At 37.1% G+C, this 24,828-nt stretch overlaps 1 protein-coding gene across 1 annotated transcript in view; it reads left to right on the forward strand.

The window, feature by feature from the left end:
• The first annotated feature begins 1,193 nt into the window (after nt 1-1,193).
• RPGR (retinitis pigmentosa GTPase regulator) overlaps nt 1,194-24,828 on the forward strand; it is a 53,779-nt gene continuing 30,144 nt past the window's right edge. Inside the window, exons 1-7 of the mRNA XM_068686486.1 lie at nt 1,194-1,358; nt 2,542-2,667; nt 9,125-9,217; nt 11,371-11,433; nt 13,015-13,173; nt 14,668-14,817; nt 23,378-23,536. Coding sequence (XP_068542587.1) covers nt 1,271-1,358; nt 2,542-2,667; nt 9,125-9,217; nt 11,371-11,433; nt 13,015-13,173; nt 14,668-14,817; nt 23,378-23,536 — 838 coding nt within the window. The 5' untranslated portion in view covers nt 1,194-1,270. The remainder of the gene's footprint in view (nt 1,359-2,541; nt 2,668-9,124; nt 9,218-11,370; nt 11,434-13,014; nt 13,174-14,667; nt 14,818-23,377; nt 23,537-24,828) is intronic.

Genomic DNA, 24,828 nt, shown 5'->3' on the forward strand with positions numbered 1-24,828 from the left:
GACCATTTTAGCTGATGATTTGAAGCATTAAGAACTGGGAAAGGAAAAAAAAAAAGAGAAAGCAACACATTCAATCCAATTACAGCAATTGTAATTCCAGTGGTATTCACAAGGTGCAGGCTTGAAAAACTCACATAAGACATATAGCTTAATAGACCAGCTAGGCTGATATTCATATTGGGTGACAATATCAATATAACTCCTTTATCCTAAGCTACTTTTCTCTCTATCAATACAGATTGACACTACATTATCTTCTCTACACCAGCATGTCTCAACCCATGCGCTCTTATGGTTGCATTTTAAATGCCAGGGCCCGGAATATGGAAATCCCAACCCAATGCCCTTGCTGTCTGCTTTAGATTACAACTGCGGTCCTTTGTGCCATGTGGTGGGCACTACAGCCAAGAAATGCAGCCAAGAAATGTTTCACTGGTGCCCTGGAGAGGGGCTGGGTGGGTGCCTGACAGGAAGGACATTGCAGTTGCTCCCTACAAAACGTGAATACTACAGTCAAGGAATGGGCAGACCTTTTCCCAAAAAAACTCAGAGACAGTGCAAGGGGAGAAGAGTCTGCAGGACAGCTGTTGTTATCTAGGTATCGCTGGCTGAATGGAAGATGACATGTCTGCTTGAATACCAGTCAGAAGACTTCAGAGGGACAGCTTGGTGAAGCCTCACAAGCCATCAAAGAGAAACAGGCGCTCTTAGGACAGGAGTGGCCTAGGGGTGGCAAAATAAAGATTTTGAATTATATTCTGCGTATGTGGCTGAGGGATAGCAGCTCAGGAGACTCAGCGAAGGAAGTGGGGCTATTAGGGGACAGGTTTGGGAGCCCAAGGCCCCACACAAAAGATGTTGGGAGCCCCCACACGAAGATGTCTGCTTGAGGAGCGAGTGGAAGGGACATGCCACAGGAGGAAGACTGAAATGTCCCTGAAGGGAAGGTGCAAAGAGGACAGAGCCAGGCTCTTTTCAGTGGTGTCCGGTGCCAGGACGAGAGGCAGCGGGCACAAAGTGGAGCCCAGGAGGCTCCCCCTGAGCAGCAGGCAGCACTTCTGTGCTGTGCGGGTGAGGAGCCCTGGCACAGGCTGCCCAGAGAGCTGGGGGGGCTCCTCCTTGGGGACCTCCACAAGCGGCCCTGGGCAGCCTGCGCTCCCCCGCCAGCCATCAGGGGGCGCCCCGGGGGCTGTGCGGGGCGGTGCGGGGCGGTGCGGGGCGGTGCCGGTCCCGTTGCCCGTGGCAGGCCCCGCTGTTTACTTCCGCCCGCATGGGGCGCGGGGCCGAGCGCCGCCCGCCCGCCGCCATGGCCGAGCCCGAGCCCGAGCCCGCCGGGGAGCCCGAGCTGACGGTGCCCGGTGAGTGCTGGCGGGGGCGGGCGGACAGGCGGACACACGGACACACAGCCGCTTCCCTTCGGCCCGCTGCCGGGCTGGGGAGGGCTCCTCCTCCTGATATCCGGGAATATATGTTTATATATGTGCCTATTAGTTAAAAAGTTAAAAAAAATAAATAAAAATGAAGGAGCAGTAAATGCAAATCTGTGCATGGGTGATGCGTGTGGTGCACGAAATTGCATCTCGCTACTAATATCGGAAACTTTCACTCCAAAAGGAGTATCAGATGTACAGGGCAAGAGAGAGCCGTGGGTTTTGGAGCTGGGGTGCAAACCGTCAGTGCCAACGAAGCGTTTCAGTGTGTACATTTTCAGTGAAAGCAGTGGTATTATTAAATCCTATATACTTCGACAGAAGCAGCCTAGCATTCCTCTGTGTGTTACCATAGCCTATACGTTAAAAAAAAAAGCAAATAATAGTTATTCTTCTCCCCCTCTCCCCCCAGTAAAGCACGAGGTTTGACATCTTTAAATAAGAGGCCTAATTTGGCTTTGCCACACACTGCATGGCGTTTTGGCAAATGGTTTAACTTGTAAGTTGATTTATTCCCCATAGGACAAGTATTTTCTGTGCCGAGCCAAGTGCTTGACAAGATGCTTGAGCAAAGGGTGGGTGAATAGTTAATGTGGTGCGTTTTAAAACAGCGGGGCTGGCGCTGTTAGAAGTGGGAAGAGTTGAGAAAACTGGTTATAAGGGAGAAAGAGCCGTCTGGGTTTCGTTGTGGGGTGTTTTTCTTTGGGCTTTTTTATATTGCAGTTGTACGAACAAGGACAGTTGTTGCATCCCGTGTTTTGAAGGCTGAGGATTTTGTTTTTAGGGGGTCATTTTTAGAGCACATGTATCTTTTCAGATGGGTGAGGAGGAGTGGTCAGTTTGGAGCCTGTCACCTCTTTACAGTGTGTGTGTGTCTCTCTCTAATCCAATTTGGAAAACCTGTTTGAATTCAAGTACGACCGTAAGTGAGAATTCTTCGTCTCGACCTGCTTTCAGGATGAGCTTTTGAGCGTACTTTTTGGGGACAGTTTGTCAGAGTTCTTTTTGCTTTATGCATCTAGTAATTAATAGGAAATGGCTATTTTAAAATGTCTTAGGAAAAAATTATATTCACTAAAATTGACTTTTTTTTTTCTTTTTTATGTTTTAGAATCAGGTGCTGTTTTCACGTTTGGAAAAAGCAGCTTTGCAGAAAACGTTCCTAGCAAATTCTGGTTCAAAAATGACAAGCCTGTACATATATCATGTGGAGATGAGCATACTGCTGTTGTTACAGGTCAGTATCGGAAGCGGAGTGTATGATAAAAGGTTATACATTTGGACAGCTTGGATTCTTATTTCAATTCTGAGGTAATATTTGAAGTGTTGCAGAGGAGAGGGAACTCTTCACACTGGGGCTGTTGGATGCCTTTGAAATTAACAGGAGTCAATGAAGGTTTTCACAAGACATGCCCAAGAACTGTCATGAATGAATCTGTAATAACCTAATGTATTGTGTTGGATTTAAAATAAGTGTGACCTTGTTCAGCTTAAATGTTTCTTGTAAATCTGATGGTGTCCAGTAGACAATCTTAAGTATATAGGTTTGTGTTGTGAAAGTAAATAGTATCTGTTGAACTCGGTTGACAAGTTCAGTTGCCTGAAACGATAGATAAAATTGTATCTCTGAAAGGAAGTTCTGAATTATCAGGTAACTGTAAACTGAAAACAACCCTTGCAAGAACAACTCAAAGAACTTTAGCAAATCCTACTAAAATCAGAAATAAATTGCAAAAGCATTCAGAGAAGCTCAGAAGCAATACACTGAACCGTCATTATTGATGTTCCTTTTCATTTCTTTGAAATGCTGGAAGCAATACTCATCGGAGAGTTCATTCAATTTTTTATGTGGAAGAGACTACTCTTTTGTGACGAAAACGTGTGTTAATTATGTTGACAACCAACTTCAGATAGATAATCATACTTTTTTATCATGAAATTCCTATGCATATTTTCAGGATGTTTTTTTATTGAAATACATTTATTCCTCATCAGGACCCAGTGTTGTATCTTTGTCATTGCTCATTAAATAATTTCTTGAGTTTTTTTTTTCCTGCTATATCCCCAAGCAAAGTTGGAAATGCTGGATTTTTTAGAATGAACAGTTCTAAACATGATAAAAGAAGAATATAGATTTCATGGACTGCAGAACAATTTGAAGTGAAATTATACGATGAATTTTTCAAGCCTAACTTCATAGAAGATGAATTATGCGTGAATAGATTATGTTTTGAACAAAACTTCACACTTTTTTTTGATTGAACCCACTCTATTAAAATGCCTGTTGCATAAAATTAATCAGAACATAACGTAGGGCACTGTGAAATTTTCCTCTTGATTTTTTTTTTTTTTTTTTTTTTAGTATATCATATGCCCACATCCAGTTTGAAAAAACACTAGTATTATAATCAGTTTCAGAGTGGTCAGTTTAAATTGCCTCCTTTAACTCCTTCAGCATGTGCTTATGCCAGTGCTGTTACACTAATCAGTAACAATCCACTAATTCCCATGTCCCTGTAATAGTGGCCACTTGAATAAAGCTTTTGAAGAAGTCAGCTTGGATAGGGATGCATGTAGCACCATTTCTGTACACCTCTTTCTCCTTCTCCCTGATATTTTAATATATACTGCATATTTTGAAAATGGTCTCCCTAGCTGGCCTTTGCTGCAGTGTGCAGATAAGTCATGTGGGATACTTCTAAATAAGATCATCATTTTCTCAAAGCTTTTGTATAGGGGGAACTGTAGAAACATGAATTAAAAATAAATAAATAAATCTTTGATACCGAAAGTTTTTTGGGGACATGATAAAGTAGAAGCAAAAGTGAGGGTAAAATAGTGACCAACACTGAACAAATGGAGTGAAACTGCAGGAGACGTGCAAATGGCAAAAAAGGAAAAGAGAAAATCTTTATCCCTCATTTTTTTCTTCACACCTGTGCATGCACATGTGCACCACACATTTCTGCCATTAGATGGAGTTGGATGATGTGGTGGAATTAAAGCCCTTGGTGAATGACATTGAACTGCAATAACATCTGGAATAAAAGAGCCACAGAAGGGCATGGTGGTAATGAATTTACTGAGAAGGATGCAGACCATGTAGAAAAGCAGGAGTTCCTTGAAATCCATCTGAACCTGACTTGGAAGAAAGACAAGACAAACATCGCTGAGGAAGGGAAGGTATCTCAAGCAGGTGTGTATTGCATGCTTCTTATTACTTTCAGTCTTTACAGGTCACAGCATTTCACACTCCTTTATTTTCCACCCCCTGCAAGAGTAGGGGGAACTATCTATTTAGGGAACAGTGGGAATATGAGGTAGATTCAAATCTGATAGAAATGCATCAGATTTATATTAAAATGTCTCAACAATCAAAACTGTCATGCACACTGACTCAAAACATTCCTTACAGCTGGTTTTGGGCAGGAAAGACAGCGACATCTAGCACTGAATGTTGACTAAATGCAAATGAAGAAAATGTACAGGAAGTAATATTCAGCATTCAGACAAAATATTCAGAACATTTCAAATACTTCTTTCATCTACTCCAACATCAGTATTCCCATATGACTTCTGGGGAGAAAAGTATAAAGTGAATATAAAAAACTGCTCTTTGGCTTTCTAGGTTAGGATTTTGAGTCCAAAATAAATTACATTTACATACCATGGCTGTATGTTGGAATCTAAAGAATCAGTGATAGTTTCTTGCTGACGCTGAGTTGGCTTGTTGAGCTAGGCAGGGAAACACTTCTTCCTCTGCTTTTGGAATTTGGGATCGAATTTTTGTATTTCCTTCCTCATTCTCTTTCTGCCTTAAGCACAATTTTGACTAAGATGTGCAAGCACTTTTTTTAAGCAGTTGTCTGAGCAGTTTTCTTCCAGCATCCCTTGTAATATGTTTAACAAAATTTCTTGCCCCATTCCTATATTTTTTGTCCCGAGAACAGTTTACTGACAGTTCACTCCCTGCATCTTTTGTAACTGTAGGCTTTGTAAAGGAATATATTCATCCTCTTGGGAGCTGGTATAAGTAAGTGGCATTAATCATATTTTAAGGATCTATTCCCAATACCTTTCTATTAATAATTTTATTTTCTACAAACCTCTTAAAGTTAACAGCTGTCTTATTGTTTATTGGCCTTAATTAGAGTATCCTAGGCAGATCGCCTACATTCTGTCGAAAAGACCGATCCAGTTCACAATGGTGATGGCGGAAAATGTATCTTCTGGACTCAGAGCTCTGGAGAGAATTGAAGCCCCTGGTGCAAGAGGGTAAAGAAAGAAGTATGAAAAGGAAAATCAGGAGTTCCAGGAGGTTCACGCAGAAGCACAACGAGATAGTATGCATATAATTTCAAGTTACCTAAGGCATTAAATATTCAACAGCTTACACAAAAGAGACATTGGAATGCCTCCAGGTCTTTGGACTTAATACTCCATCTATTCTTTCTGCCTGTTGGCAGGCCATCAGAACATGACTCCTGTGTCTTTTGCACTCTGCTGTAAGGGGAAAATGAGGAAGATTACTACGTGCTTGTGTTAGTTTTTTGATACGTTTAGGAGCAAGCAACATACTGTGCTGTTTTTTGTACGACGCTAAATAGCCTAAGCATGACTGTTCTTACTGCTCAATAAAACTTTTGAGAGTATTGTGACTTGCCTAAGAAAATTGATGTCATTCCCATTTTCATGAGATGTATTTGAATTATGTACAAATTTCAAACAATGTATTAAGAGCTTATTCACAAAACAGCACAAATAAATACAAAAAAAAATATTGTGATGCCTGGTGTATGATACTCTGTCCAAAATACTCAATGTAGCTTCTCAATTGAATCTCGTAATGTTCAATGTCTGTGTGTAGTCTCCCTATTTTATCTTTATCCCACACTAATACCATGTAGAAAGCAAGGGGTAAAATGCCTAAAACACAGGTGATAGGTGTGGATGGCTGCCTGTTGATATCATGAAGCATGTGGAGTATTTCAGCTTGTACTCCCCAGCTGCTGAATAATGCCTCTTGCCAGCCTTCGTGAACTGGGGTTGCACACAACAAATGGGGTTCTAAGGAATCACAATGGTGGTAGCCATCACCGTATGGGAAATTTCCTGGTTAGTATCCTCGTCCTGAAGTCTCTTACAAAATTTGCTGTTTCAAAAGCAACCTTGTTGCTTTTGTTAATAGCTTGGAGTTGGTGTAACGTCAGTGATGTGCCAATGCATAAATACTTTGGAGAAGTAGCCCAGTTTTGCATCAGAAGGAGGGTGGAGACTGGTGTTTGGTGTATGTTTCCATTATCAAAATTGTATCCTATTATATCCTTCCTTTTGCCCAGAATTGTAATCTTACTGTTGAGGACCAGTCTTCTGCCTGCTATGCCCTATGGCAGATGGCCATGGGTTGTGTGTATTTACACCAAAACAGATGCAAAAAGACACAAGCAATCGGAGTTCTCAAGGTTTTGAAATGATCCTTGCCTGTTTGCCTGCCATGGAAGCAGTTCTCACTTCAGTGGATCTGTGGTGATGACTAGAGATTACTCAGTAAACAGTTATGAAAATCGGGCATTTTGCATACAAAATCTGGTAGTGTCTCCTGGCCAGTTTTGATGCCATATTATGCCTGTTCCAAAACCTGGTCTGGTGTAGGGACCCAGAAACGTTGCTTCGTTACAGGCATTTGGTACGGCTCCTCTGTAGTGCCTTAGTTTTTATTTGCTGTCTGAATAACCCATGTCTCAGTTTTCTTATTTTCTATTACACTAAATCTTGGAAGCCTGAAATTATAAGAGGCTGTCACTCAGCTGGTAAAGAATATATGTATAAAAAAAAGTCTTCTCATCTGTTAAGCTTCTTGATTTTCTAACGCAGTGTCTGAGAACTTACAGATTGATGTAAGAAAAAGCAGATTATAGGATTAAAAGCATGACCTGCTAGAATTCTGAATAGATAAAAAAGAATGTGATTAAACTCAATTATGGCAACTTGGCATCATATTCCCGTGAGTAGTACTATCGTCACAGGCATTTGAAAAGCATAAAGTAAGGATACAAAGTAGGATGCTGTTTGCTATTAAATTATTCTCTGTCAGGGTGTGTTTTGCCCTCAGTGACACACCTCTGCATGTGTTTTGGCATGGTTTCATTGCCAAAGTTGGGATGGTGATATAAATGCTATTGGTGAAATTTGGTAAGCGTTTTCTTGACCTCAGAATTTTTTCCCTTTCGACTTATGGGAAAGACTTAATATTGACACACAGCCCAAAATGTTCCGTAAATTGTCAAATCTGACAATTGGATTGAGACTCTAGTTACTAGTTATGCTTCATTTTGAGTACTTTATTTTATTTTAAATGTGTGGTTATATTTAAGAAAATAAATGTATTTTTGTAACAGTATTCTTGTATCTTAAAAATCTCCAAATCATATAGCAAAGTCTCTGTAAATCGCATTCAGAACCTTCATGAGGAACCTGTGCTACTGAAGTACAAACAGCCATAATATTTTGGCATTGCTGTGTGGAAATGTGTTGTGCTCATGTGATAATTGATGGCTCTGGTGACCAGGAGTTTATCTACATGACGGCTCCGTGATGGAATCTAACTTACAGAGACCTGCAGAGCTGGAGCAAAAGCAAACAATCTTGTTTTAACACTTGTAAAAGGGATTTTTGGTTTTTCTGTTTGTGGTGTTGGGTTGTTTTTGACAAATCAGCTTCTATTGTTTTGCAAAGATTTACGCTGAAGGAGGGGTTTTGTCTTTGGATGTGAACTTTACAGCTTTACAAGAGGTAATAGTTTAAAAAAATAAATGATATTAATGGTTCAGTTCACTGTTCGTAATGGTCAAACCTGCAAATTCATTGATATGCCATAACAGTTTCTGAAATAAAATTTTAGCATTATACCTGTTGAAGATTTCTAATCTCATGTTTTCATTTAGGCACACAAAATTCCCTGACTGCATGGTGTTTTTATGCATTTCTTCTTTATACGCAGAGTACTGGGTTAATCCATGATGGAAGATGCAGAGAAGCAAAAAGGCTCTTGTAATAGGCCTGATATGTCCAAAGGAAAACCCATACAACTTGTGAACATATTTGAAAATAAGCTATGTTCTATAGAAGTGCAAATCTGTAAATCATTTTAAGAGATTTAGCAGTAAAACAAAAAAAAAAAAAAAACAACACACACAAAAACAACCACCAGTCCTAGCCAATTGACAATAAAATAATCCGAATATTGGAATTTTGTGTTTGTGTTGGTTATATAGCTGCATTATTCATCCCTGTCTCTGAGGTAAAAGGTGTGTGTGCTCAGTGAAATGTACTGTTATTTTACAAGAAGCCCTGTGCTTCCTGCACTTCCAGGGTCTGTCCAAGAATACACCTTTTTATTTTATGATGAGTGCATTATCTGAGCTGTAGTTACAGGAGAGGATGTCTTTTCTGCCTTTTTGTCCTTCCTTCTGGCAGGGGTTTTCTTACTGGATGCATACACAATGCAATTACTACTCTTATGTTGAGAAATCACAAGGATATTAATTATTGCTTACACTGCAGTATGGAAGTGCCTGATTTTGAATCTTCCATTATAAAGGATGTATTAAATACTACAGTGTGTGAATGACCATCTCATCTTGCGTGAGATACTCAAACACTCATACGGATTCTAACTGTGCCTCTTCTTTCAGGGAATGGTAAACTTTACATGTTCGGCAGCAACAACTGGGGCCAATTAGGACTAGGATCAAAGAATACTGTCAGCAAACCAACATGTGTTAAAGGTTTGTTTAATTTTTCTTTTGTCCTTTTGAAAGGATACCCTTGTGAAAAAGTGCTTTATAGGATGCGGTTCCAGAGTAACAGACTCTGATTTCTTTACTCATCATGTGTAGCATATTACTGCACAAGCTCATAAAGATAGTTTAAAAGGAAGCCTGGCTACTTTTCCTTCAGTTCCAGATTCTGGGTCCTTTTGTGTCTGAAAATAACTTCAGATAAATAGAATCCAATCTTTTTTCATCTTTTTAGCAGTGTAAGATGTGCCTGAGGAGGCATAAATGGAAATATATTTGTATGAAGTGTAGAAAAACAGTAAAATGAATGTCCATATTGCTTCATATGCTGTAAAATATGTTTTCTTTCCATTCTTTTATCTTCTGAATCTTTCCTAGCCAGTTCTATCTCGTCAAGCAAAACTAATACTTTCTTCCCTATCCCCTTACTTATGTCAAATCAGATCTATCCCATTAACACATTCCTTTTCACATTTAAATGTTTATCCTCGTCCTTTCTGTGAGCAGATCGATCTGTTAGTTTATTGCTTGAAAACAAATTACTGTGTTTGTTCAAGCTGTTTTCTTCCTAATTTAGTTTATTCTACTATTCTTTCTCTGCTCCTCTCTTTATTTCACTTTAGAGGGAGAACGCAACTACTCTCAGGTTCACATCTTCTGTCAGCCATGTGAGAGATTGATTCTTACCTTGGCTTGAATGGATTGGGTGTCAAGTTCTGTTTTATTGTCAGATTGCAATGGAGAATATAACAAACAAACAAAAAGCAGAGGGATGACAGCAATTCAAAAGAGACCTGGTTTCCACTGAAAAAAAAGTCACAACGGGGTTATCTTTCCTCTCTTGGCAGTAGGCAGCAGGAGGAAGACCTGGAGCTTTTCTCACTAGCTTTCAGGCATCAGTTGGCTCTGGGCAAATGTTGCAAAAACACATTTCAGTTTCTGCTCAGGGCCAAGTAGTTGTGGCTGCTCATTTTCTGACAAAATAGTTCTGGAGTTTAACTGGAGACTAATGTGATTGGTTATGAAAAACTGCCAGCAATGCTGTCAATATTGCACGGCTCATTGGATGTGATTGATTAGCATAAGTGGGAGGTTAGGGAGTACGGGCTTCTGCTGAGCTTATCAGGCTGATGTAGGAGACAGTGGTGGGATATAAAGCAGCAAATTAAATTTTAGGAAGAAACTAATACTGGAAATACTGTGATTCTAAACTGGTATAAATGGTTTGGACAATTTTTTTTTTGTGTGTCTATATGATACACCGGTGAGAGTTCATGCTTAAGTCAGTAGATTTATTCAGTAGGAAGAAGGGAGTTTAATTTTAATGTTATGATGCTGATGAAGGTTGATTTGGAAGGACTGAAAAGGTTTTTGTGAAAGGGATGATGGTTGTTGCCTTTCTCATGGACCAGTGCAGTGGAAAAAAAATACATTATGTAAAAATAATGTTGTTTTAAGAGCATCATGAGTATTGTATAAGGTAAATTGGTGTGACCTGACTGCAGAGAAGATATGCATGGGTGGGTGGTAATTGAGCTGAAATTGAGTTAGGAAGGAATATGCAAAATCTGTTATTTTAGGCAATAGTCCAGGTAAGACTGCCCTTACCAGTTGTGAATTTAGTGATTAACAAAAGGTCAGTACAAAGCAAAAGTCTAGCAAGAAAGTAGCTGTGCATAGTGAGGGAAGGTATGGTTGACAGGACCAAAAAAAAAAAAAAAGGTATGATTTTAAAGATTTAAAATAGTGGGAGAAGTGAAGGAGTGAATTAAGAACAGTATTATTGATGAAAAATGAAGAAAGTTCTAAGCATGCATTTTGTACTGCAAGTTGATGTATTCTTTGAGGTGTATCCTGTAAATGGTAAATTTTGTGGAATGTGGCATTTGGATAAAGTAGTCATCATCAAGTTATCCTGAGTATAACAGCTATAAGTTTTAAAGCTATGTCTGTTTTCTTCTGGGATAATCCCAATTAATAAGTCATGTGCTAAGATCAAATGGTCAACTAACATTGTAGTCGTTCTTTAGGTAAAAGTAAGAAAAAAATCATAGCATCCTCTGGAGCATAGAACATTTTGTTATTGAACCAACTATCAGACTGTTTGTAACTTTATCCTCTTCTTTGCCTTTAATTCATAGCTTTAAAACCAGAAAAAGCAAAACTTGCTGTTTGTGGAAGAAACCACACTTTAGTTTACACAGGTATGTAACATACTATGTACATATTGAAGGTAGATTTTTTCTGTTGTTTTAATGCCAAACTACATTGGTAACCCCATGAGTGTTCAGGAAAGAAGAAGAAAAAGCTAAACTGGCTGTTAAAACTTGTTTTTTGATATCCAGTTCTTTGAATGCTTGGATTGTTCTATGAAGTGCATTTAGAAAATAATGTGTTATAGGAGTTCACTAACAGAATAGAGATGAAAAAAATTGTTGCCTACAGAGATATGGCTAATAATTACCAATATTACGTTTATTACCTTTATAGGTATGTTAGTGTTTTTATATATCAGTGCTCAAATTTACCTTTGACAAGGAATGTATCTTTATTAGCATGAAGTTATATATTTGAGTAAAGATACTAGAACATTATGTTTTGAAGTCTTCAAAGTTTGTTGCATTTTAGTTAGACGAGTAGTCTGCTGTTTCACTGATAAGTTACTTTAGTAAGATGTAAATAAATAAACTTTAAATTTAAATTGAAAATAAATACATTTTTAGGGAGAGAGTATATAGAGAATTGATGCAAATTATTGTCACGGTTCTAAAAGTTGTGTAATGGAATAGCCATCTTTGTGGTAGCAATGCTGTAGATTGCAGTAATGTGATAAAGAGGATTGCTTGTTTATTAGGGAGTTTACATATGTGGAAACCGTGAGCTCTGTAAATAGGCCTATTAAAATAAAACAGAACATTTTAATAACAGTTGAGTATGCAAGACTGCACAGCGTAAATATTAGTCACTTTTAGCGTACACTCTGGCTAAATAATTTGTGACCTTTTATATAGCACGGACCATTTGTAAATTGTATGTCAGTTGCTTATCACATTTGTGTCGGGATTTGTGTTATTAATGAGCCTTGTCTTTTTCATCGTAGATAAGCACTTTAAATACGAAACATACTAAAATTAAAAATATAAATTCTGAAGTTCTTTTAAGTTAAAGATATCAATCATCAGCTTTAACTTCAATTTTAAGATTCTAAAACAAAATACAAGCTAGTTAATGAAAGTGATTTAAATATTAAAATGAGTAAAAGATTTCTAATAAAAATATAAGTAAAAATGTATTTCATTCCTACTGTTCAAAACTATCAAGTTATGTATCTCTTGAATTTATGTACTAATATGACTTTAATTTTCTTGCCTGTGACATCATTCTCCATTTTCCCCTGTTTTATCTTAATTAAACTATAAATTCTTTAGGGAAGGAGCTGCTTCCAGCTGTTACAGCCACAGGTAGTAATTTTATGAAGACTCTTGCAGAACTTCAGGTTATATTTGTTTTTCAGATCAGCCTCCAAAATGATTGGGAACACATTCAGTTCACAGACATGTAAGGCCTCTAGACTATTCTGATCTAAACGTGCGCAGGAAAACCTCCCCGCTAATTACAACAAGAACATCTGGCTTCAACTCTAGAATATTTCAGGGCAGTAGACCCCGACTTCTCTGTAACATTTTTCCATAGAAAATTAAATTACTTGCTGCAATTTCTCCGACTTCTTGCCACTGCTGAGAATATCCTCATTCTGTGTATTACATGTGCTTTTCTATATGCAGAAAAAGGAAATGTGTATGCTGCTGGAGGTAACAGTGAAGGTCAGTTGGGATTAGGTGACACAGAGGAAAGGACCACATTTCATTTAATTAGTTTTTTTACCAACGAGCACAAGATCAAACAGCTAGCAGCTGGATCATACACTTCAGCAGCAGTAACTGGTAAGAGCAACAGCTAATAAAATCTATTTATGTGTGTTCGAGCCTGGTGTTCCAGGGAAACATTTATTCCCTCTCTCTGTCTGCATGTATGTGTATATTTTCTGTGCCCCTGTCTTCTTTCCCCAGTAAACCTAAGATTATTTTTTTTATAAACAGTTGCCTATTTCAGCACAATGTGGTGAAAGGTGACTGCTGAATAACTTGTTAAAATTTTTGTGAGAATGGAACTTTTCCATGGGCAATGGCCTGCAACTGGTCTCATTCTGTACTACTTACAGAATCTGTACAAAGGAAGGACAGAATGAATACTCTCAAATGGGAAAAACTCCAATTAATTTCCGGGGGAGCCAGCTGCAAAACATGAATCTAACAGAAATCAAGATTCTCTAATTCTACTTTTCACTATGGTTATTTTGGTCTGCTGGTACAGGCTACACAATAGTGTCATTACTAATTCTGAGAGTGGCCTCACCTATGACTTACTTCTCCAATGCGAAATTACATGATCATGACTTGATGAAGTCTACACAGTTGTAATATATTCAGCCATAGTCCTTTATTACCCTGTCATTTCTCAAGACTTGTTACAAAGCAACTGTTTCTGTATACGTGTAGGATAAATTTTTGAGTCTATGACTTCAGAAAGCAACAGAGCAGAGGAGTACTCAAGAAAGATGTTAGCCAGCTTTTCTTTGGTTTGTATTTTTTGTAACAATTGCGAACATTCTTGTAAGATTTGTAAATGAACTTTGAATGGTTTTAGTGCCAAGCAGCACTAGCCAGTAGTTTTGTATGTGGTAGTTGTTTTATTCACAGCTCATTTCCCACCAATAAGAAATATGCAGAGAGAAGACCTTATCTCTTCTAGAAAACTCTTGAGATTTTTCACGTTGTTCACTACCTGTTTTTGCTTCTTATTGCTGCCATTGGTCTTTGTGTCACCAGAGGCTGGTCTTAATAAACCTGGAACAGCTATTGTGATAGTTTAAGTAAAACAAAATGAAGCTGGGCAATATAATAACCTGTGAAGAGAACTGAAAGATAAGGAAAGAATAAGGGAGATGAGTACCAAAGTCAGAATAGAGAATAGGTCTGGAAGAACAGGAAGGTGGTGACGTGCTACTGGAAACGAGAATATGCCTGCAATTCACCATGTTTTCATGCTGACCTCTGGCAACTGAATTGTCTTACACTCTCAGTCTTCCTCTTTTTGAAGGAATATTTTGAAGGATTGCTCTTGTACTGGTGCTATTTATGGTCTAATATCAGTGGATCACAAAGTGTTCTGAGTCACTCTTGAAAAGCTTAGGGAATACCCTCATACATCAGACTGTTTTGTTGCATTGTGTTAAATACCACTTTATGTCCCTGAGATAATGATGTTTAGTGGTGTTGTACACAGAGCTTATGAAATGCTTCTTAAATAGGTAAATTAACTTCTTAGTAGCGTAGTTTTGCTTTGAAATCTGTTAACATTCTGTGTCTTCATTTTAGAGGATGGGCAGCTCTTTGTCTGGGGTGATAATTCAGAAGGTCAGATTGGCTTGGCTGATAAAGTTTATGTCTGTGTCCCTTGTCAAGTGGATGTTGGAAAACCCGTTTCGTCTGTATCCTGTGGCTATTATCATTCTGCCTTGATAACAGGTAAGAGGATGAGATAATGGTTAGCGGAGACAAATCACTGGTTTTCAGATTGTTTTCTTGGTAAAGGTAGTTAATAAGACATTCATTGCTTTTGAAACTATACAGGCCATAGTTGCTACAAACTCTTACGTGAAAGAGAAAGTCATCTGTGTGGTTTTGTATCACACTGGGAGATTTTATCGGAGAGAGGTTCTCTAAAACGTGGTACCGTATCACTTATTTGGAAAAATTTTATATAACTACTCTGTAATTGTTTATTATTATTGATTTAACGATCCCACGAGAAAAAAATGCAGTAAATGTTCTGCATATGCACAGTGAAGGATATTAGGAAGAATGACTGTCTTATACATAATTTTATTTTCATGAAGGTTATGACAAATGGAGATTAATACTGTGGTTTCAATAATCCAGTTTTTCTTGAAATTACACTTGTTTGTGTGATGATCATCTAGAAAATACAAATATTGAGTAGACTTACTGTATTTTGAGGTAAAATTAATCTCATTTACTAGCAGTGGAACATCGTTGTCAAAGTTCGATGTTATGTCTTATTCTTAAGTCAGTTAAACGGGTGATATACATTGTGAGGAGAAGCATACATGTACACTACAATAAGTTGGTGTCTGTTCTCCAAGCCATCTCTCTGCTGCTTTCCACCTCTACATATTCTCACCTCTTTTTTTCTTTACAAAGTGGTGATACCATTCATTTATTAACAATGCCAATGTGGTTGAATTTATCAGTCAGTACGGATAGTGTTAAATGTGAGCAGCTATGAATTCCTCTCTGTCATATATTAACATTATTAAGCTTCACAGTATAGCAAATTAGAGTAATTAAAGATTTTGAAGGATCAATAGTTTTGATTGTAAAGCCTTTAATAGGTACCCAGTAACTACTCCATCAACTTGATAAATATTACTTTTCCACACAGAATATCTATACAGCTCTCTAAGAACATGCTGTTAACAGAATGAGAGCTTCCTACAGTGTCGAGGTATTAATTAGGTGTTACACTGGTAGTATGCACCTTTTACTACAAATGTCTTATTACATTAAATAAACAAAGGACTTCTGACTGATCAGGAGCTCAGCACCTGTTGGGAAGTCTACATCTTCCTGAACTTGAAATAAATGAAAAAAAACAAAAAAGAAAAAAAAAACACTTTAATTCAATGACATAGCAAGAAGGTCTGTATTTCTGCCTTTGAGCCAAGAGCTGAAGTTCTGACAAGATCGCAATGGGATCTGACAAAGCACTCATTAAAAGGTGGGCTGAGGGCAAGCATCTAAGAGCAAGGAGATAACAGTGTGTGCCAGGTGCTCTGAGGAAGTGGAAATCGTTAATGGAGGAGGATGAAAAAAAGGAATTAGGGTAACAGCTGAGTGAGAGAAATGGAGCCCCTTAAAATATTAATAGGAAGATAAACTGGTTATCACCAGTGAAAATGAGGACTTGTTGAACCCATTACTGTTTAAACAAGCCTGGTTGTGGGATGGGAGATCTTAATTTTCGGCCTCTAATATCTGGAAATCCTGCAAAAATTGAGCCTGACCTTCCTGAAACTGCTGGCACACAGATGACCTTTTTATGGTGGAATTAGAAATATTTTTGGATTATTTTCCTTTGGGAAAAAAGAAATTTGAAGAAAATTTATTTTCCTTTGGGCCCTTGCAGTTTTCTTTGACTGATACTGTAACTAGCATAGAAGTTTAGTGTTGGACTATTTTAGAGAAAATATCTTCTGTTGCACACAGTTTTAATTTAAGTGTAAAAAAGGTGATGCTTTTATTACCGATAGGATTCTTTTATTCCTTATGGAAGAGACTTGCTTGTAGTACTTGCCAGACTGGCTCAGAACAGTGGTTCACATCCTCAGTAGTCTGCCTCTGAGGGGTAGTAGAACATAGCAAACCAGATAATTATGGAGTATCTGGAATATTCTTATAAAAGAGAGATACAGGTTTTTCTTCCCTCAATTGCCATTTAGTCATTGAATTATGCCTTAAATTATGTTTTAAAGTTTGTCTAGCACAGGATTTTTTCCATATGTTTTGATTGTATGATTTTATCATGTACACTAGAATTTAAAGTAGTTAGTGGTGTTTTTGATATATAACTTTGGAGGCAATATCTGGAAAAAAACCTGATTTTGTATTTCTAAGAGTTATTTGGAATAGTTCAGGTGGGTGTATAATCAATGTTAATTCCCTCAACACAATACAAAGGAACATTTTTAGATTGTGATTGCTATTACTGTGAAGATGGAAATGGAAGAAAATGTCACCAGCAAACTTCCAACACCTCTTTTGCCAGTTATTACAGTACTGTATAATTACCACATTTTGTCTTTTTTAAACATGTCTTGTACTTTAAAAAGCATCGAATAGTATACAATCTTTAATAATAAAACATGGTTTCAGGATATAGATCTTGATATGTGTAGCAGGGTTGAACTGATGACCATGTCACCATATCGTTCCCTTTCTTAATATATTTGCAATTAACATAAATTGCATCCTGGCTAAGTGGGCTGGTAGGATCACAGGCATGTTTGGGTTAAAACACGTAAGGTGGTTAATGAGGACACACTAGAATACATAGCATGGTCACAGAGTGCCCTCTCCAGGTCAGGATGTTCATTAATAAGAAACAATTGAGAAAAAAAAAAAAGGTTATGTTGTAGTAATTTGAGGTGTTTTTTTTTTTTTTTTTTTTTAATTAAAGATGTTATTTATTTGAAACTGCTTTTGTTTAAGAAGATTGTTTCAGTAGGTTCAGTAGGCGTATGTTTTGAGGTGCTTAACTACCAGAAAAGTACTATAAAGTACAGTAGCAGTCAATGAAGAGTGCAATCTTGATGCAGACCTTTTAGTAAATAGAAGTATGTTTTATAGAAATTACGTGGCATTTGATCTTGTGGTTTTGTAATTTGATTCTACCAAAAAAAAAAAAAAGTTATTTTTGCAGACATAAGACATTAGGTCCCCGTATGAGCAGTGTCTCCCAGAGAAAGTAACAGAAAGAAGGAGCTGAAAGAGTGTAGCAACACTTTTTGAGTCCATTTACAGATCTTTACTTGACTAGTCTTTGGCCATACTCATTCAAGAGGGAACAATTATTTGGAAAGTGCTAAGCTTGGCAAGTGTGTATAGCTTCATCTGTCCACTGAAGGAGATGCAGGGCAGGAAACCCCGATGTATCTAAACACTGCTGTGGTGTCTAAAGCAGAATTACATTATTGGAAACAGAAAGAAATTGAATATATTAAACATCTTCTGATGCTTCCCCTGCCAGAGCCATTACCTATAAGCATGGTTAAAGTAAATTCTCCTTGAGAAGGTATCTTCTCATAGAGAGATTTGTGGGTTCCCCAAATTCCTTCCTTTTATGTAATTCACAGTTGTTTTTAAGGACCAATTTTAAAGGTCATCCATTCCAAAGACTTCCATGCTTAGAATTCCAGTGTTTGAGGAGGTGTCAACCAAATTAATCTGGAAAAAATACTTTTTTTTTTTCTTCATTTTTTTCTTTATTTATTCAAGATCATAGAGTGATTCAATTCTTTTGTCTCCTGCCATCAGCCAGATCTCATCTCTTCTGTCTTCTACGGTACTCACTATCTTTGAGGAGCAATGATAATTTTCTGTTTCCTTGTTGCTTGTTTATTTCCTTGACATGCTCCTGTGACCTGTGTTTAGTGATACCAAAAACATATCACACTATGAAAGTTTAGTATGTGAGAAGACTCGTATGAGAGGAAAAAAATTGAATAACCAGGTTCCATGGACTTATTTTGAACAGAATGTCCTTAAAATGCAGATGCGCTACACACACATAATTGTTATGAAAATTTATCTGAGTTTGACTGGATCCTATTTACATTTTATCGGTATTCTTCATAATTTTTAGACTACAGTTTGCCTTAAAGGGATGTGTAATGTATTCAAAAATTGCTTTGTAAATGGGTTTATCTTTGTTAGCTGGATTATTAAGTTTAAAAAATGTAATAAACTTGATTAGTTTGGGAAGTCAATGGGAGCTTGACCATTCGAATCTCTAATCCTATTAATTAGATTGTGATTGGATTAATATTTACTGTGCAGTAGTGTTTTTTAAAAAATGCTGTGGTGCCTTCAAAGAGAATTGCATTAGCAGTTAACCCCTAAGTACTTTTTGGGGTTTATGGATTTGTTCCAAAAATATATGGCAGATCTGAGAATATCAAGACATTAATACTTACCTCCCCAAAAATGTAAGTTTTGTTGTTGTTGTTATTTCCTCTTACAGGAAAAATCTTCCAGTGAGAGCGTCGACAACTCTTGTTGTCAATGGAATTGTTTGGTTATAGAAACTCTTACACTGTAATTGATTGTTAATTGTTATTAATTAGGCTAATATTTTAGAATATAAAAAATGCTACTCCACATAACTGCAAAGTATTTGTTACTGAGGCCTATTCAGAGTGTTTCTGCACATAAGAATAAAGATCGGAATTAAAATAGAAAATCCAACCAAACAGAGAAGTCTAAACACATAGTTTAGAAATGAAATACACTTCTCAGCAGCTGAGATTATCTACCGTTTCTTTAAAAAAACACATGAAGTGGCTATGAAATACCTTTTAGAAGAGTGTGGAAGCATGCAACAGAAACATTTCTGCACAGATTTTTGCAAATAAATGGAGCGTTGTAACATTATTGGTGTCATTTTAAATGGTTTGTGTGAGAATGCCATTCATGAAAGAAAAGAGAAAATGTCAGGAATGAATGATAAAATAAGGACAGGCAGGAGGATGTGGTTACACCTCTGATGATGGTAGGTAGGAAATACAGCTGCTAACCTGATTCCTTACCTTGCCAAAGATAATGTGGCACCGTGAATGCATTGTGGGTGGCCACTCTTAATAACTTGACTCCTGTGAAACCCTGCAAGAAACTTGATGTTGCGTATAGTTGTATTATTGTCATTTCCTGATTGCATCTCCGGTCAGTTATTCAGGGAAGACAATTAGTCCAGTTGCTGGCCTTAGTGGCCTAGAAGCATGGTATTTGAAGACTCCATACCATTGGGAGAGGCAGATGTAATCTTGAAAAACTAAGAACCCATATAAAACCATATAAAATAGTTTTTTTTTGACTAAGTCAGAGGCCAAATTGGGTAGGTCTTGTGAGCTTTAGATATAAATATTGTGCCGTCAAAGTTAGGTTCTAAATTTTTGATGCAAGTGCTGGGTTATAGCTTTGCACTGAGGATTGGGACCCAGCTTCCATTTAAAGCAGGAATTTGGCTTTTATAAAAAATGGCCTTTTTGCAGTTGTTGTGCTTTGACTATGGGATACGTTTTTTCCACCAGAATTTTCAAATTAATTGATTGATTTATGAATTTAAATTGTTTTGAAGCTTAGGTATCTTAAAAAATGCATAACTTTTTTTTTTCTTCTTCTTTTTTTTTGTCCAGAATGAATGTTACCATAAAACATGAGACATACTTCAGATTCTCTCTATAAGTAAAATTCATTGAAAACCTATCCTTAGGCTTCATTTGAAGAAAATACTTCATAATTTAGATACATTTTAGATGTATCTAAAGGTAGCATACATCTTAGATCAGCATGACGGCTCCAGAATTACTTCCTCTGAGAGGATGTGAGGAGAAGCACTGTTTCATTAAAAGACATGGTAGTTGAAGGGTTTTCTGAATGCATCAGAACCCTTCTTGACTTCATTGCTCTTCACAGCTTCCTGAGGAGGGGAAATAGAGAGGGAGGCACTTCTCTTCTCACTGGTAACTGTTGATAGCGCATGTGGGAATGGCACAAAGCTGTGCTAAGGGAGGTTCAGACCAGATATTAGGAAAAATTTCTTTACAGTGAGGGTGGTCAAACACTGGAATTGGTTTCAGTGAAGTGGTTGATGCCCCATGTCTGTCTATGTTTGAGACCTTATCCATTTATTTGGATAAGGTCATCAATAATACGCTTTAACTTTTGATTAGCCAAAAGTTGGACTCAATGATCTTTGTAGGTCCCTTCCAACTAAACTAAACCTATTCTATTCTATTCTATTCTATTCTATTCTATTCTATTCTATTCTATTCTATTCTATTCTATTCTATTCTATTCTATTCTATTCTATTCTATTCTATTCTATTCTATTCTACTCATTTTTATGGAAGGTCCTGGCAACAGCAGTCTCTGTGCTGCTCTGTGTGCACCAACTGCAGTAGGCACTGTTCAGCACAAATAGTTGAGTCAAGCACCACAGAGGAAAAAAAAAAAGCATCACTGGCAAAAGATTTTGCCAGGAAAAACACTTTGAATCTAGTTTATCTATTGGAATATATCAGACAAATTAAATGAAAACACATTAGTAACTAGTCGTCCCATAGTTACGCATAGTGAAGGTGCAGTTTTGCTACCTGAAATTCTTGCTCAGTTTTTATTCATGCAAAAGGAAGTTTTAAATGACTGTATTGCCAGAGTAAAAGTCAGGAAAAATGAATAAAAAAGACCCATTTCTAACTGACACCAGTTTTGACTTTTGTATCTCAGGATTAAAAATTCAAAAAAATTCCATTCCTGCCTTGGCTTGTAACACTCAAGTTTTAATAAACCTCAGTTCATTTTGAATTATATTCTTCTGTTTTTATTAACTTAATTTTGATCATATGGCTAATCTCATTTGCTTTTTAGAAAGCATGTATAGCTTCATTTTTTCTACTTTGCATTTTGATGCATTAGTTTACTTTTAGATCGTATTTTCTATTTCTATGTAAGCTTATTTTTCTGGTCATTGTCACTGACCTTAAATTCCTAAATTTTAAGTTTTGACTGACAAAGTGGAATGAAAAGTAACAAACGTAGCATCTATGCTAAGAAAAAAGGCTAACATAAAACTAGTAGTGAGTTTGTTTTCTTATTCCCTGCTTATGTTCAGTGGAGAGAGTGGGACTTTTCTAATGGACAGTTCTGAATACCTAAATAAGGCTTCAGTTTTGAAACACTGAGAGCACACTTATTTTCAATGTCGTTGGGCAAAGACCAGCATTTCTAAAGTTAATTCAGTTTTAATATTGGCAATGAATTTAGAGCTTTTGAATAAATCTCTCATACAGTTGTTGTGCATAGTGCAATAGTAATGCCTCTGAGTTCTGTAAAAGCAAATTTGTGAACACTAAATGTATCCCTCTGAAAGCAAAAGTACATTTTGTACAGAAACATAAATGTACACGTTTCCAAAAGTATTGCAAATGTGTGCTTCTGATGACTGAGCATTAGTAATGGAGTATAAGCATGTGGTTTGTTATTATGTGGATTACGTAAGTGTAGCTATGTCTTCAAATTTTCCTTGAGCAGACAGCTCCTACATTAGTCTAAATGTTTAATTATCTTGGACTAGCTCCATGTGAGAGTTCTGCTTATCCATGTGCTTTTTTATATCCAAATGAGATTTAAAAACAAACTTTTCCTTACAAAATAGTGTGTCTTGATTTTTGCTTGGTAAATATTTTCACATATAAATTTTGGGCCATGATTTGCTAAGAAGATATTATTCCACAGAACTCATTTTTTCTCTGGAGTGGAGAACACTCAGCTATTAATTTAAAGCCGTTCATGACAGTAAGGAAACATTTCCCAACAAAACCTCACTCTGACCCATTAGAAGAGTGGGAGGCCCATTAGCACAGAAAATCAGAAATGTAGGTAAAGGCAGGAGTAGATAAATTGTAAATATAGCAATGGAAAGTACGTTTTACATGTTAGTTCTTTAACTACTGTAGAAGGATGCTATATTGAATGGTACTTTAGACTTCCACAGTAGTGAAAAATCAAAAGGAGAGATTGGAAAGATGAAACAAAGTAAACTTTGAAAGTAAAATAAGTTACCCAAACTTTGGATTGAACAAATTTTGAACTGAATTCATAAAAAGACTGGGTAAATGAGAAGGCTCTTCTGGTATCATCTTCTGGCAGATCAGAAAGAGGCTGCAGGACTGTATTTGTAAAGACCTCTCAGTATTTTTCTGAACTTATTTCTGGTGGAGTTATTGCTGTGGAACCACTGTTGTTAGGTCTGTAACTCTTTTCTTGTTGTCTGGACTTCATGCAATTTCATATCATTTACTCAGCTTTTTTATTTTTTCTCTATATCTCACAAGAAGAAAGTGTGTATTTTCCATCAAGATTTCTGTTTTAATTGAGACTCTTATGAGTGATATGAGTGACTTCAGTTGACATGAATACTGATAACAGAAGGAATAATGACCTCTCTGACATGGGATGTTTATTGTTTTGTTTTTCCCTGGCTATATTCCTTGCAGGCTAAATGCTGTGGTTCATATCTTGTGGAGAGGGTGGTGTTAAAATTTCGCTCCTCCAAGTCCCATTAAGGCATACATACACAGCTATTTGGACATCATACAGATATGTTCAGTTGTCCTGGAAGGTTCATGTACTTTTCTGTCTTACTGACTTGTGTCTGCAGCTGTCTAGATGATCCAGAGTTGTTTCTGACTGCTTTGTGTGAATCCTCTTCTCTTCTGTATTTTCACAGGAGATGGTGAGCTCTATACTTTTGGAGAACCTGAGAATGGCAAACTGGGATTATTGCCTGAACAGCTGAAGAACAATAGAGTCCCACAGCCTGTACTGGGAATTATGGAAAAGGTTAATAAGGTTGCTTGTGGTGGAGAACACACAGTAGTGCTTACAGGTAAGGTATTTAATTGCCTTTGTACAGCCCTATAACTTAGTAATCTCAATTTGCTTTAAAGAATGTACATCCCACTGTAACGTAAGATTCTGTAGTGATGCTAACCAGAAGACTGTTGTATATCAAGGAGGTAGAAATCCACATGATGGTTAACCTGAGTAAGTGCAGGCCTGTGCTGAGCTGTGCTATCCCTTTTGCGGGATGATAAACTTCGCAAGCTAATTGTAACAGAAAGCTTACAGGCAGCTCCTACTCAGTACCAATGGTTATCTCACCTGCGTGCTTTTGCTGTTATCTAAAACTTCACATTATTATGTGAATGTCATCACAGAGTAAGTGATGAATTGATTTATTTTTTTTTTTCTTGTAAGAAAACTCTGTAAGAGCTCAATTGACCAAAAGGGATGATCTCATCCCTTTCTGGGGATGGAATCTGTATGGCATTCTGTGCGTGATTGAAGGCCCATTCAATTCCATGTAGTGCAGGATTCCCAGCATATGAAGGGATGTAAGATTATTTGTGCTAAACTCTTTTTATTTATAGTGTTATCCCTAATAAATAATCCGTAATAAATATCCCTAATAAATAGCATTTTAAGAGACACTTATAAGTCTGAGTGCCTTCTTTACTGGGATTCTAACAGGCTAGTACCTCCTATTGCAACACCAGTAATCAATGTTTCTTTCTTCTGAGGAGCTTGAAATTAGTGTTGGGATTGTGGGGAGGAAGCCTTAGATGAAAGCTTCCAATCTGTAGCAAATTTAAATGACACAGAATATGCGGTGTTTAGAAAGTCACTTTTCAATTAGCTGTTTAAATAGCAAAAAAATTGCACAATCCAGTGGATGCCTAAATGGATTAAATATCTCTCGTAATACAGGCAACACCTGTGACTTCAGGTGAATTCTGTATTAAGGTGAGCAGAATCTTTCACATGCGTATAAAACTAGTACAGATACAGCATATTAAGCATATCATACAAGTATATAAAAATCATTGAATAAAACTGTTATATAGTAGTTCACAGAGTTGAATTTATAGTTCTTGGAAGATGAAATATGGTCTATATTACTGTTTTACAAATCTTTTTTAGCACATTTTGAAGTATCTCAACCAGCTGATTTGAATGGGAAGTTTTCTCAGTGATAAGAGCTATTTCCATCAGTTACAGAGGGTATCAGTGGGTGGGGTAAAATGGCTTGTCTCACACCTTTGAGGTGATGCCTGGTACGGTAAGTACCAGAGAAAAATGATAGTTAACTACTTTGTGTGCATATAAGAAAAACTTTTT

This window comes from Anas acuta, chromosome 1 (genome assembly GCF_963932015.1).
Source record: "Anas acuta chromosome 1, bAnaAcu1.1, whole genome shotgun sequence".
Taxonomy (NCBI): Eukaryota; Metazoa; Chordata; class Aves; order Anseriformes; family Anatidae; genus Anas; species Anas acuta.